Below are 14,696 nucleotides of genomic sequence, written 5' to 3' on the forward strand. Positions count from 1 at the left end.
TACTTCTTTGGTGTGTAATGACCGGGTTATTGATCAATTATTACATTAATTAATTTCGTTAACTATAGCAGAGGTGCCATCATTACTTACGTTATCTGACGGTTTCGTGGGCCAAGAAAATGGTTATTTTTTCGAAATATCTGAATGAGATGTGATTCTCCTTCGAGAGTTAATTTACACATTACATTTTTAAATTCTATCATTATCTTGTGTCAATATCTGAAATAACTGAGCATTTAAATAGAAATTTTGCGCATTAACAAGACTTCAGAAATCTTTTTCCCAAAAACAAGATTTTCAGAAAAACTTTTCATTTAGCGCGGGAAAATGAAAAATACTCATTTTTTTTAGATATGAGTTCCGAATTAGATGCTGTGCGGATCTGTTTTCTGCTTTTTCTATTAAGGTATTTTTTTCGTAGTAAAAGAAACGTTCTATTTACACTACGGCACCACCACCACATAGGCCAAAAGAGTTCAGAGATAATCATTTTGAAGAGAATGCAGCGTTGTTCGTATTTTGCAGTCACGTGACTCAAACTATGGTCAATTTAAACTCGTGTGCTACTGCGTTCCGTCCTTTCCTGGCTACTCGGCTATGCACTGACTAAGTATCCCTCTGAAATTTCTCCGATGCCCCCGTTCTCAGCACTGATTTCATTGACTTTGTACGGATGTGAAGTCAAGGACGCACTTTTAATAAAATTTTTCCGGAAACATTCCATCAGTAGCGAGGATTTATTTTCAACCAAAAATAGTTCAGCATATTCAAGGCACAGATTCTCTCGGACAAAAAAATAATATACAAGGATTCAGCGAAACATTTTGAGAAAATCTTGAAGTTTAAAAGCATAATGCAGCAGCAGCACTTGTTGATTGGAAAGGCACCAGTAATTGGAAGAGCATGATGCCAAAAATCCACTTTCATGCCACTAATACAAACGAAATTTCATGCCAATTTATGCATATGCTGTACCCCTAACAGCCTTCCGCTGGGAGAATGAAGTCTGTTCACTAATCCGATAGAACTTGAGAATCGCTTTGCATTTAGAGATATGTGAGGAAAATTGTTGAAATTGAAACAATTTCACATCGTGGAATTCTATTTCACAGCAGAGTTTTGCCAAAACAAAATAATTATCGTACTATACTTGCAATCAAAGATTGTAGTTTTTATTAATGGGATAACCTAATCTTCGAGCATCGTGCAGCTAGAAGAGATCCCAAGGAGGATAGGGTAGTCAAACGTCAGAAATTTGTAATTTTTTGGCTAATTATCAAATTGAACGCTGTTCCTAACAGACACTGTATTTATACTTTTCGTCTACAAATTCGGACTCAATCTCGATGAGAAGGCATGCTCTCGATTAGGAACCGATGAGATGGCGTACTGTCCTTAAAAGTACGACATCAGGTGCGATTGCCCTGATCCGAAAGGTGTTATTCATTAGCACACTCACTCGATAAAATAATCACTGTGGGAAACTCTGAACGTCGGAAAGAGCTATATGCAATGCTTACCGGTGTTGGTTCGACTGGTGCAGTAGTCCGTGAAAAACCTCTCCAGGGTGAATCTGGGAAGATGAAGATTTTTGGTGACCTGTACTGGATCTCCCTCTTTCCAGAGAAACACCAAGTCCTCAGTTGTATAGCCATCTGGAGATGAAAAAGAAACTTATTTTACTACTATGCCATGAAATTTGCTTAGGATTTTACGAGACAAACGTGCAAACTGATTTCATTAAAGAAATACCGTACGAGTTCTAGGAAATTCTTGTTAGGTGTAAGTGTATTCCAATCTGTGTGTTAACATGTGATGATATAAAGAAATGTGTAACGCGTTAACATCAACAAAGTTTATTGTTGAATTTAAAATCGGGTTCGTTCTTTAGGTCTCTCTTCCTGATCTAAGAATGTGTGGGTTCGAAACGTCGTCATGTTTGGAATCCACACATTCTTTACTGTGTGTGTGTGTGTGTGTGTGTGTGTGTGTGTTGCAACGTTCGTTCCCTGATAAAGAAAATTTAGGCTTTGGAAAGCTTGTCATTACTTTAGTCTATAATTTTGTCTGTTAGTTTACAAGTTTAAGTTTGTCATTAATTTCAGTTTATTTTATCACTTTTATTTAGTTTTACAGTTTTTAAAAAATACACTGATATCAGAGTACCAGTTTCTTTCAGTCGTTCATTTACTCGCGGTGGCATCGGAGTATGCTAATATCAGATTAGAATCAATCCGTCCATGAGACTAAATAACAATGATCGGAAACCACTTCCATTTGTCTGACAGTTATAAAATATTCTGAACCTTGAGACATTCACGTTCACGCATTTTAATGAAAAATGTTGTTGATATCTAAAACCCGATGGGGAGGAGGTCTAATAGCTAAACCTTTTACTTAATTTAAAGACTGAGCGCTAATTTTTAATCACATAGCCATTATATAAATGTGTAAAATCCTCTTTGTTATCACATAGCAATTTTACAAATGTTTAAAATTATGGAGCTTCGAAGAATTGGACTGGCCAGTCCAAATTTCGATGTTCCATGTCATACTGCTCACAACGCTAGCAGTATAACATGGAGCGTTGGATAACGGCTAAAGGTTGGATAACATGGATAAAGGCCCATGACTTTATCGCAGTAGCACACGAGTTTAAATTGACCATAGTTTGAGTCACGTGACTGCAAAATACGAACAACGCTGCATTCTCTTCAAAATGATTATCTCTGAACTCTTTTGGCCTATGTGGTGGTGGTGCCGTAGTGTAAATAGAACGGCAAAGGCCCATACCTTTATCCTACTGATAAAGGTATGGGCCTTTGCCGACGTGCTGTCACAACTTGTGACTGCAGTACAGTTCAGGACATTTAGATAGACCTCAACGTTCATGATTTTGTCGAAAACAAACAATTGTCCTGACGATACATTCCGGCGGATAGCTTTCGCCGGCCGTCCGCCACACCAAGGCACGAACGTCAGACTAGTAGACGACGTATGTTACTCGTCCCTCCATTGGTCCATTGGTCTACAGCTTTCCATTGGTTTATGATCCAAGAACAACGAACCTTACACCAAGACAGTTTCCACCATGAATCGCGCTAATTAGTGGAATGTGAACGGCTGCACGACAGCGGTGACCCATATGAGAAGGCACCAAGCTCCTTCCCGACTTACGGAGAACAGAACTGTCCGACCAAACCACGTGGAGGCCCCAAGGAACCAAAGCAATAACCCAACTGAAAGCCAATTCCGAAAAACTCAGTATGATTTCATCACTGGAACATACAAAAATTCGTGCATAAAAGCAGCACCAGGAAAAGTGAGACTCTTTGCCACGAGACTAGACCCAAATACAACAGTGGCCCCTCTACAAGCACTAATCAAGGACAAACCTTCATATGATCATGCTTAGATGAACACAGATGAAGCTTTTTATTTTCCACACATAGGCTCTGTGGACTGCAGGCGTATATTGCAGCTCGAAGCATAGTACAGATTTGGATGCCGTGTAGATCTGGTGAGGTCACCCGTTGGCCCATTTCAGCACCCAGAATTCTAGACCCCATAGTTTCTTCAGGCTGGTGTGAGGTGCAGCCGACCAAACTTCCACGGCATAGGAGATCACGCTACTAAGTAGGTTTCGAGGTATTTCCTGATTATTTGTTACTGTGAGTTCTGCATAAATCTATTTTCATTCCCCAGAAGGCTCGCAAGGTTTTGAAATGCTGGGCTTGGATTTGTTGTATAAAAGTAAGATTCGCGTCAAGTCCTAGGATTACCCTAGGACTTGACACTGTCTGTTGGAGTCAGAACCTTTCCTGCTAATTCCGGAAGTAAGGTATCAGCGGAAGTCATGCGATTTGGAGAAAAGATGAGATAGCTTGACTTCTGGGGGATTAACTGAAAGACCAAAAAATTTGGTATATTGGCAGAAAGTATTAAGGTAGTTATTTAAAGTTTCTGAGAAGGTTTGTGTTTCTTATGGATCAACAACCTGGCGTTTGCATGGCAAGTAACACACAATATCATCAGCATACGACGAGAACGTGGAACTTGATCCATAATTGGAATGTATATTGCTGAAAATAGCAGAGCTGAGAAAGAACCACCTTGTGGCATTCCTACTTCTTCGCTTTTACAGACTGTGCTGTTATTACATGTGAGGTGAAGCATTCTCCTAAGCAAAAGACTTTTGAGGAGCTTGAGTGTATTGTCGGATATCCCACAGAAACTATTAAGTAATGCAAGGAGGGGTGTGATTTGGACTGAGTCGAATGCAGATTCGACTCAGTCCAAATCACACCTCAGTCCAGAAAAATGGTGTGTAGGTCCTCATTGTCATTCCCGGCTTGAAGTATTTTCTGAGATAAGGATTGTAGACAGGTTATAGTAGATCTATACGGTATGATCTGACCTATGCGCAAAGATTGCGAGTGCAACGTCATTATAGATGCATTTCTCGAGGCATTTCAGCAAGGGAGAGGCGATTGATATTGGCCTGAAGTCAGCAGATGTTTTCGCATGAGGCTTTTTTTGGAACTGCCACTAGTCTGTAAGTCAACCAGCATGCAGGCGCCTGTCCCTCTTTGAATATTTTGTTGTAGAGGTGGGTGAGCTCTCTGCTGAAGAAACAGGAAGCAATTTTAAGACTAAAAAGGGTACTGCGTCAGCTCCTATGGTGGACTTCTCAGGTACTGAGTTTATTATTTTCGTTAGCTGCTCTTCGGAAATTCGATGGTGCTGGTAGTCTAAGAAACGTTGAGCGCTTCATTCCAAGGATATACTTCAGACACTCTGTAATCTCTCTTAAAACGCAGCACGTGGTCACACCATTCCTGGACATCCAAGGCTATGTGGATGCAGGTATGACTTGTTGACCACACATGTTTGCCTGTGCACAGCCGGCGGTTCATGAAAGTGTCAATATAAATTCGGTTTCATGAAGACAAGAATCATGAAATGGTGCCAGCTTTTCGGATAGATATCCGAAAAGCCCGGCCTGCACCGATGCAAGCATATCCAGGCCAACAGCAAAACCACCTTGATTGGCACGAGAGTAGTTAATACTAGCCTCAGAATACGAAATCGCTAGGCGACCAGCAATATTCACGCGAATATTTTCATTAGGAGGCTGGATCCATTGACAAAAGTTGAACAAATAGAGGCACTATTGAAGGAAATAGGCATACCCGGTAAGCCTTTCAAACTCCATACCAAGCATTCCTCTTATGCCTACTTCAGGATTCAGATTGATGGGCCCAATTACCAACATCTCAATGCCGAATACTGGCCCAGAGGCCTGTTGGTGATGCCATACTATGGGAGACTAAAGGCTAAGAATGCATCAAGCCCGAACCCCATTCCCCAACAATGCATAACTACGCCAGCATAGCTGCCCGTAATCTCTAGCAGAGTCTCCCAAATTATATCTGGGAGCAGATGCAATTCGTGGATGTCTAGCATGGATATGATGAGCAAACATCAGACTTGTCGCATATCAGTTATAATATTCAGCAACAGGGCACATTGACCGCAATATGGGTACCTGACAAGATTCCAGATCATTATATGAAAAGCAGATACTGTTCGGAGAGTAATCTCATCATATTACAACCATCTGTGGAGGTAAATATCCGATGTTTCCTACAAAACATCAGGATATCAGTGTCAAAAACAAACTAGATGGCCTACTTGATTTATTTTCCTGCGAAGCGTACGACTTCGTCATTCTGAATGAAACCTGGCCCAGATGTGAAATAGAAACAGCTATCTTCACCTCAAATCTTGGCTCTCACACGCTGGCTGCTAATAGAGGGAGTAGAGGTGGCGGCATAGCAATCTGTCAAAAATAGTTCACTCCCCTTAATTATGGGGAGTGAACTCTTTTGACAGATTGACACTTATACTGGAGATGACATAGAAGCAGTTATTGGAATCTACAGAATTGCTGGTTTGTCGATCTCTGTGTGTGCCGTTTATTCCTCCACCGGTTTCTGAGGATTGTGTTCTTAATCTGACAGCATGGCTGTCATCCACAATCAATCATCGGCAATAGCTCATCATTCTCGGAGACTTTAACCTTCCACTGCCAGCCACAAAGGAGCTCCTAGATACACTGTCACTGAACATGCCCGAAATGGGCATTGGTCTTATTCATGTTCCTCCCTCACATGGCGATGCCAGCCAGCAGCAAATCTTCTCAAACAGTTCAGTAAAGCAAATAGTGACCATAACTGAGAACTTCCTCCCGACCGATCAAGATCCGATCGCTACCATCCATATTATCATTGCAAGCACCTAAGGATGAACGTACCCAAGGAACTTACTGGCTGAGCTTAACGTCAATGAGGCTGCCTACTGGCTTTCGAGATGGATGGAATTCATTGCAAGTCCGCAATGTCCAAAACATGCATCCTTAGCCCCCACTCAAAGCCATGGTGAAATGACCTCCTGGCTTGTTTAGGGAAAAACAGGCAGCTCACGCCTACTGCAAGAAGTCGCTTTCACAAACCTCATACGCCAAATTTTTCAAAGCAAGGATGGATTTCCAGAAAAGTAAACAATCAGCTATTGGCAATTTCATAAACAGCCGGCTATCCAGGAGAAAATGTGTGGTCCACGAGTCATACTTGCACCCCTCTGTCTTGTCTTTAGATGTCCAGGAATAGTGTAAGCATGCGCTGCGTTTTAAGCGAGGTCACTGTGTGTCTGAAGCATATCCTTGGAACGAAGCGCTTAACGTTTCTTCACCTACTAGTAATACAGAAATTTCAGAAGAACAGCTAATAAAAATAATAAACGCACTACCTGACAAGTCCACCACAGGAATTGATGCAATACCTCTTTTAAGTCGTAAAATTGCTTTTTATTTTATCAGCAAAGACTCACTCAACTCTACAACAAAGTACTCAAATTTGCACAGGTGCCTTCAAGCTGGTTGTCGTACAGAGTCGTGGCAGTTCCGAAGATGCCATATGCAAAAACACCGGCTAACTTCAGGCCAATATCAATTGTCTCTCCCTTTCTGAAATGCCTCGAGAAGTCATCTATAATGATGTAGCAATCGCAATCTTTGCGCATAGGCCCGAACATATCCATTATGCCATGCCTGATAGATCTACTATAACCTGCCTACAGTCCTTATCACATAAAATACTTCATTAGCATTAGCATTAGTAGAGTCATATGATGCAAGAAAGCAAGCATATGCAGCATCAGCCAAAAAATAAAAAAAAAACAAAACACTTCCATTTCTCTCCTCCGTTCGTTCGAAATACCTGTCCAGCTGAGCCTTAAATTTATTTAGGCTATCAACTTCCACAACATTCATGCCTGGAATGACAACAAAGATCTTCACACCTTTCTGGACATGAAATCAGCTTTCGACTCAGTCGAAATGACGCTCCTTCTTGCCTTACTTGAAAGATTCTACGGGATATCCGGAAATATGCTCGAGATGATCCTCAATAATCTGCTATCTAGGAGAAGGTTTCACTTCACAGGCAATGGCATTACAGTCTGTAAAAGCGTCGAGATAGGGATCCCACAAGGTGGCTCTCTCTCTCTCTCTCTCTCTCTCAGCCTTGCTATTTGCAGAAATATTCGTTCTACTAATGGATCAAATTGCAGCGTTCCTTTCGTATGCTGATGATATTGTAATGTACTTTGCATGCAAACGCCGTGTTGGTGACTCACAAGAGAGACAAACCTCCTCTGAATCTGTAAATAGATACCTAAATACATTTTGTAACTATGCCAAATATTTTGGCTTGTCAGTTAATCCACAGAAGTCAAACTATCTCATCTCTACCTAGGACGAATGACTTCTGCTGATACTGCAACTTCTCTACGTCCGGGAATTGGCAAGAAATGTTCTGACTCCCACAGACAGTGTCAAATTCCTATGAGTAATTCTTGATGCCAACCTCATCTATAAACAACAAATCCAAGCTCATTATTCCAAATCGCTGAGAGCATTCTGCGGAATGAATATAGATCTGTGCAAAACGCACAATAAGCAAATAATCGGAAAATACCTCGCATCTTACTTTTGTAGTATGCTCTGCTATGCGTTGGAAATTTGGTCTGTAGCACCACCCACCAGGCTCAGCAAACTATGGGGCCTCGGATTCTGGTTGCTGAAGTGGGCCAACTCATCAGATCTACACGACATCGAAATCTGTACTCTGTTGCAACCTGCAATACACGGCCACAGTTCACAGAGCACATGTGCTAAAAATAAAGGCACTCCTTCATCTGTGCTCAGCTAAGCATGATCACATCAACATCTTCACATATATAAATACAAAGAAAAGAAGGACAAACCAAATTGGACCCTTTTGTAAAGGATATGGGACAGTATTAGATAGACCAGCTGAAGTTGCAGTTGATCTCAACATTTACTTTGCATCGATATTTACAGAAGAAAAACTCTTCACGTCAATGAGAAATTATGGAAGTGTAGTTGAAAGAAAAAAATGTAATTAATGATGGTGAAATTTCACATTTATTTAATGAAAAAACTGTCGAGCCTACAGGTCAATAAGGCTCCTGGAGTTGATAGCATTTATCCTATACTTTTAAAGGAGGCGGCAGGTAAGTGCACTGAACCATTCAAGCTAATTATGAGAGCATCGCTGGGAGTGATTCCGTTGGATTGGAAAAGTGTCAATGTATTTCCAATACATAAGGGCGGTTCTAATTGTGAAGTGGGAATTTACCGGCCGGTTAGTCTAACTTCAGTAGCAGGGAAAATCATGGAGACTATGATCAGGGGTGGAATTCAGGATCACTTAGACAGAAATAGAATTCTGAAGGATACTCAGTATGGTTTTTTAAAGGGAAAATCATGATTAAATAATCTGGTTAGCTATTTTGACAGGGTCACTCAAGAGCTGGCCTTATGGAATAATTTCGATGTCGTTTATTTGGATTTTAGCAAAGCATTTGACTCAGTCCCACATGAGCGGTTACTTTATAAGCTGGAACAGGTTAGAATCACAAGGAGAATCCTTAGATGGATAGCATGGTGGCTTGAGGGCAGGAAACAGAGGGTTGTGATAATTGATTGTTCCTCAGATTGGGTTGATTTAAGAAGTGGGGGTCCTCAAGGATCAGTAATAGGACCATTGTTGTTTTTGATTTTCATAAATGACATCGATGAAAGCATAGAGGGCGTGAAGTGTAAATTTGCATATAATGTAAAGATTGGTAGAGTAGTTAATGATTGCCGCGAAACAGAGCTTCTTCAGAATGACCTAGATAGACTTCAGAGATGGCCAGAAATATGGCTGCTATGCTTTAATCCAGCAAAGTGTATGGTATAGCACCTGGGGAACAGCAACCCCAAAGTAACTTATACACTTGGTAGAGTTGAACTGAAGCCGGTAGTGGAGGAAAGAGAGTTGGGCATTACGATACGGTCAGATATGAATTTCTTCGAGCATTGTAGATTGCTGGCACAGTGGTATCCTCACCGTCCTCCCCTCACCAGGTGGAAAAGGCCAGGGTTCGAATCCCGTCGATGACGCGAGGAACTTTAATGAGTTTTTTTCATTTCCGGCATAGATATCAAGGTTTTCCCCCAGAAACTGGGGTTTTTAGAGAGAGAGAGAAATAATCTTTTATTACCCTTCACGGCCATAAAGCCAGGGGCTTACAGTTTCCCAAACTTGGGAAAATTGAACAATTATTTACAAAAAGGTAATTTTACAAAGAAAACATATTATAATACAAAGGAGAGAACTCCTTACGAGAGTTAAATCTGTTTGAGCTGGCTTAACATCGAGATAAGAGCACCAGCTCAATCAGACAGGAACAGATGCAAGGTATACATCAGTCATTGCTGATTAGTCCTACTCGTCATAATTTTTTTCCGGTAAGTCCGGTCAGCAGCGAATTTGTTCAGGTCGGCGTCCAGTGCCTGGGTTTGCTTGAGCATCTGCTGAGGAAGGAACCTGTCCGAGAGATGGAGTCGTGCTGAAAGCGAGTAGAGCTCGGGATTGGCCCTAAGGGCAGCAGGGGGGGATCCTCCAGCCACAGTTTTTCGTCCAGCAAACAGACAAATCGACCATAGAACACACGCAATTAACGGACATGAGACACACAGCAAGGCAGATGAATTTAATTATTCGTGTGGCCTAAATATAATAAATTGTGATTTTTTTTTTTTTTTGGTTACAAGCTCCACTTCCAAGTAAGTTATGGCGAGATCTTTATCGACTTTGAGGGCGTTTTGATACCTTATGGTGGGAGAGCGCCTTCAGTAGACTTCGTTCCATTCATTGCCCTCTTCAGCTTTATAAACTTGTTAGAAATTACTTTGCTGATCGCACTGTCATCACTATAAGCACGAAAATTCACAGATCTGTCTCTCGTGCTTTCCCTCAAGGATCAATTTTGGGTCCCTTGATTTGGAACCTGGTTCTTGATGATTGGCTGCTTAGGACGACTGTATTTCAAAATGTGCAACAACTTGCATATGCAGATGACCTTGTCATTTTGGTGAATGGAAACTCAAGATCTGATTTAGAACTCTCTACCAATAAAATAATCTTTGAACTATTATCCTGTTCCTGTAAGAACAATTTGAAATTATCCTCGACGAAATCGAAGATTATGGTTTTTAAACACAAATTAGACTATGGCCGACCACCAATTGTAAAACATGACAAGAAATCACTTCCACTTGTCCCAAGCACCAAATTTTTAGGAGTCATCATCGACGACCGCTTTTCGTTTACTGTACATATTAAACATCTTTCCGTAAAAGTTAAGAGTTTTACCGCCATACTGCACCGGATTACCAGACAAGACTGGGGATTGAACACCAAAACCCTACATCTATTTTATAATGCTGGCATAATCCCAATTGAAACCTATGCTGCCAATCTAAGGTTGAGACGTACTGAGTCCAATCTGTACAAACCAAGTTATCCACTATTCAACGTTGTTTTCTCCTTGGCTTATTTAACGTTTTCCGAACAGCATCATCTTCAGCTCTACAGAATCTTGAAGGCACTATACCACTTGACCTGCATGTTGTGTTTAGAAGGCTTTGCTTTTACATCCGCAGAGGCATTTCTATGGAATTTCAGGGATTCACTCTTAACCCTCATGATGATCCCAAAACTGAACGAACCCAATGCTGGAATTTGTTAGTGAACACCTGGCAGAATAGATGGAATTCTACCGAAAAAGGAGCTATTACCAAAAAATTTGGTTACCGACATAACTGCACTGCATTCATCATCCACCAGAAAATGGTTTTCACCCTCACCTTTTACCTCCTGTATACTAACTAGACATGGTTCTCTTCACGCAAAGATTTACCAATTGAGACTTTCTAATACGGCCTCTTGTTGATGTGGGCTAACAGACTCTGGTCGCGTCCTTTTTAAATGCTCCATTTACGAGGACCTAAGATTAGCACATAAGGCAACAGTTCCAAACTTGTCTCCTGGATGTGAGGAGATACTCATATCTATCAACAATTTCCAGGCCCTTCAAACATTCTGCAATGCTGCTTTGAATCGCAGGAAGACTTTCAAACTCAATATTTAATTCAAGAAATCAAACTGAAAGCAGATCAGAAATCATAATACTGCATGTTGCCCTGTCTGTCGTCCCGATGACGTCACATACAAAATTGTTTGGGTTTTCAAGAACACTTTTCTGGTTCATGCTTGATCAAGACTCTCTACAACTAAATCCTCCCTCTGCTCAGTGGTACTATCATTAACCAGTGACTTCTGATACCACTCCAAATGTTTGTCTAGTTCAGCCTTAAATTTTTTAAGCTATCAACTTCCACAAGAACAGATGGAAATCTGTTCCAGCAATCAACTACCCGCTGACTAAAAGCAAACTTCCGCACATCTATTCTACAACTGTCTTTCCTAAATTTGAATCTATGCCCCTTCAGGTTCTGAATCCGAGCAAGCGGAAGTATCCCGTGAACATTGAACCTGCTCAAACCATTCAAGGCCTTATACACCTCTATCAGATCACTTCGCAGGTGCCTAGTCTCCAAATGATGCAACTGGCAGAATTAAGCCTTTTATCCTAAGCGCACCCCTTTGTTCTTCTCTCACCAATGTTGTTGTCCTTCTCTGTACTCGTTCTAGCAACTCTACATTCGTCTAAAATGAGGTCTCCAGACCTGCATACAGTATTCAAGGTGTGGCCTGATCATTGCCTTATTCAAAGGGATAATTACCTCCATGTCCCTGCTAGTAAAACTCCTATATATCATTGACAAAACTCCATGACCTGCTCTGGCAAGCCGTCTGCACTGCTCAGAGCAGTTCATATCTGACTGTGCAATTACCCCCAGGTCTTTTTTATTCTCCACCCCCTTGAGTGTAGTACCACACAGTTAGTACGTTTCTCTTGAATTACTGCTACCCATATGGAGTACTTTGCCACTTCTCAGCCAATCTGCCTAACTTTTCTAGATCCTGTTGCAGTAGCATATGTCTTTACTGTCATTAACAACAGTGCCAACCTTTGTATCATCTGCAAACATGGACAATAAGCCTGATATATCTTCATTGATATCATTGATAAATACACAAAACAACAATAGGCCCAGTACCGAACCCTGGGGAACTCTGCTAATAACATTAGTCCACGTAGAGTAGTGTTCATTTGTTGCTACTCTCTGCCGTCTGCCACTCAACCATCCCTTTATCCAATGAAGTAATAACTTGCCCGTAATGCCCTACCGCTCCAATTTGTATAGAACTTCTATGTGCAACATTATTAAAAGCTTTTTTGAAATACAGCTTTTTGATATCAAAATTAGTTTTTGCATCCAGTTCCTTTGTGACCATATCGTAGTATCCAATAAAATTTGTCAGACAAGACTTCCCTTAACAAACCGATGCTGTGTCTGAGTTTTACTCCTGTCTTGTCTAGGTGATCGTGTATCACCTATTTAATCAGTGCCTCCATTATTTTCCCGAACAGAATTTAAACTAACAGGTCTATAATTATTTGTGTCACTCTTTGAACCCCCTTTGTGAATTCGGGATACATTTGCACATCACCAGTCCATTGGGACATCCTCTGAATCTCAGGATGCTCTCATAATTAAGGCTAATTGTTTGTTTACTTCCCTTGCTGCCTCCTTCATTATAACTGGATAGATTCCATCTGCCCCTGCTGCCTTTTTTATGTTTAATTCAACAATTTCTACTCCACTTTGCTCTCCGTTATTTCAAAATCACTTACGAGTAGCTCCCTGATAGAGATTGATAAACTTCTGCCATTATCCTCCTTGAATAACTCCTCATGTGTGAATGTAGATGCAAAATACTCATTCAGTTTATCAGCTTGTTGAGCAGGATCATCAATAGTCGAACCATCTATGTCAAGTGGACCAATCAGATTCATCCCTTTCTTTCTAGAGTTTACATAAGAAAAGAACACTTTGCTGTTTTTCTTTGCGTCCTTTGCCAAAGATTTCTCGTAATCTGCCTTCGCCTGCCTCCTTTGTGACTTGATTACAGACTAGCTTATATCTGCCATAAACGCCTGATGTGCATCCCATGCATTTTTCCTCTCTGCCACGAGCCTCATTAATTCATCCGACATCCATTTAGGCCTGAACCTTGAACAGTATTTCTTAGTTTGTATTAAAAGCCTGGTAACCTCCAAGATTAAGTTCCTGAAGGCTTCCCATTTAGAATTCACAGTTGGTAACATCATCATCAGTTGATCCCACTGTATAGAATTTAAAAACTGTCTGAGACCACTGTAGTCACCTTTACGAAAACAAAAACCCTTTCCTTTAGCTTTGATTGTAGTTACATATTTAAGTAAATCCCACATCAGTACAATGTAGTAGTAGTAGTAGTGGCATGTGATGCAAGAAAGCAAATGTATGAGCTTATGCAGCATCAGCCAAAAAAAATCACACCATTCCCTCCAAATGCCTGTCCAGTTCCTCCTTAAATTTATTCAACCTATCAACTTCCACAACGACAGATGGAAGTTTGTTCCAGCAATTAACCACCCGCTGGCTAAAGGCAAATTTCCGCACATCTAATCTACATCTGTTTTTTCTTAATTTGAATTTATGCCCCCTTAGGTTCGTAATCTGAACAAGTGGAAGGATCCCATCAGAATTCAGCGTGCTCAACCCATTCAAGGCCTTATATACCTCAATCAGATCACCGTGCAGGTGCCTAGTCTCAAGCCACTGCAATTTGCAGAACTTAAGCCTCTCTTGGTAAGAGGATCCCTTCATTCCCTTCACCAATCTTGTTGCCCTTCCCTGTACACGCTCAAGTAAATCTACATCCTTCCTAAAATGAGGCCTCAAGACCTGTACGCAGTACTCAAGGCGTAGTCTGACCATTGCCTTATACAGAGGGATAATCACCTCCTTTTCCATGCTAGCAAAATTCCTATATATCATTGACAAAACCCCATGACCTGCCCTGGCAGCCTGTCTGAATTGCTCAGAAAACTTCATATCTGCCTGCCCAATTACACCCAGGTCTTTTTCATTTTCTACCACCTTAAGTGTAGTACCACACAGCTGGTACGTTTCTCTGGGGTTACTTCTACCCATATGCAGTATAGGTATAGGTATAGGTATGTTGAGGGTCTGACGGCTCCGGGGATTTCTCCCATCTCCGCGTATGTTCTTTGTATCGAGTGACAGTACCCTGTCTATGCCAGAGGTT

General features: G+C 41.1%; 1 protein-coding gene across 2 annotated transcripts in view; it reads right to left on the minus strand.

The window, feature by feature from the left end:
* LOC150075719 (glutamate-gated chloride channel-like) overlaps nucleotides 1-14,696 on the minus strand; it is a 713,240-nt gene that overhangs the window by 14,784 nt on the left and 683,760 nt on the right. For both annotated transcript variants that reach the window (XM_090387634.1, XM_090387633.1), the window contains exon 7: nucleotides 1,521-1,655. In XM_090387634.1, the coding sequence (XP_090243760.1) occupies nucleotides 1,521-1,655 (135 nt within the window). The remainder of the gene's footprint in view (nucleotides 1-1,520; nucleotides 1,656-14,696) is intronic.

The sequence above is a fragment of the Mastigoproctus giganteus genome, chromosome 13 (assembly GCF_048544385.1).
Source record: "Mastigoproctus giganteus isolate SK-2022 chromosome 13, ASM4854438v1, whole genome shotgun sequence".
Taxonomy (NCBI): Eukaryota; Metazoa; Arthropoda; class Arachnida; order Uropygi; family Thelyphonidae; genus Mastigoproctus; species Mastigoproctus giganteus.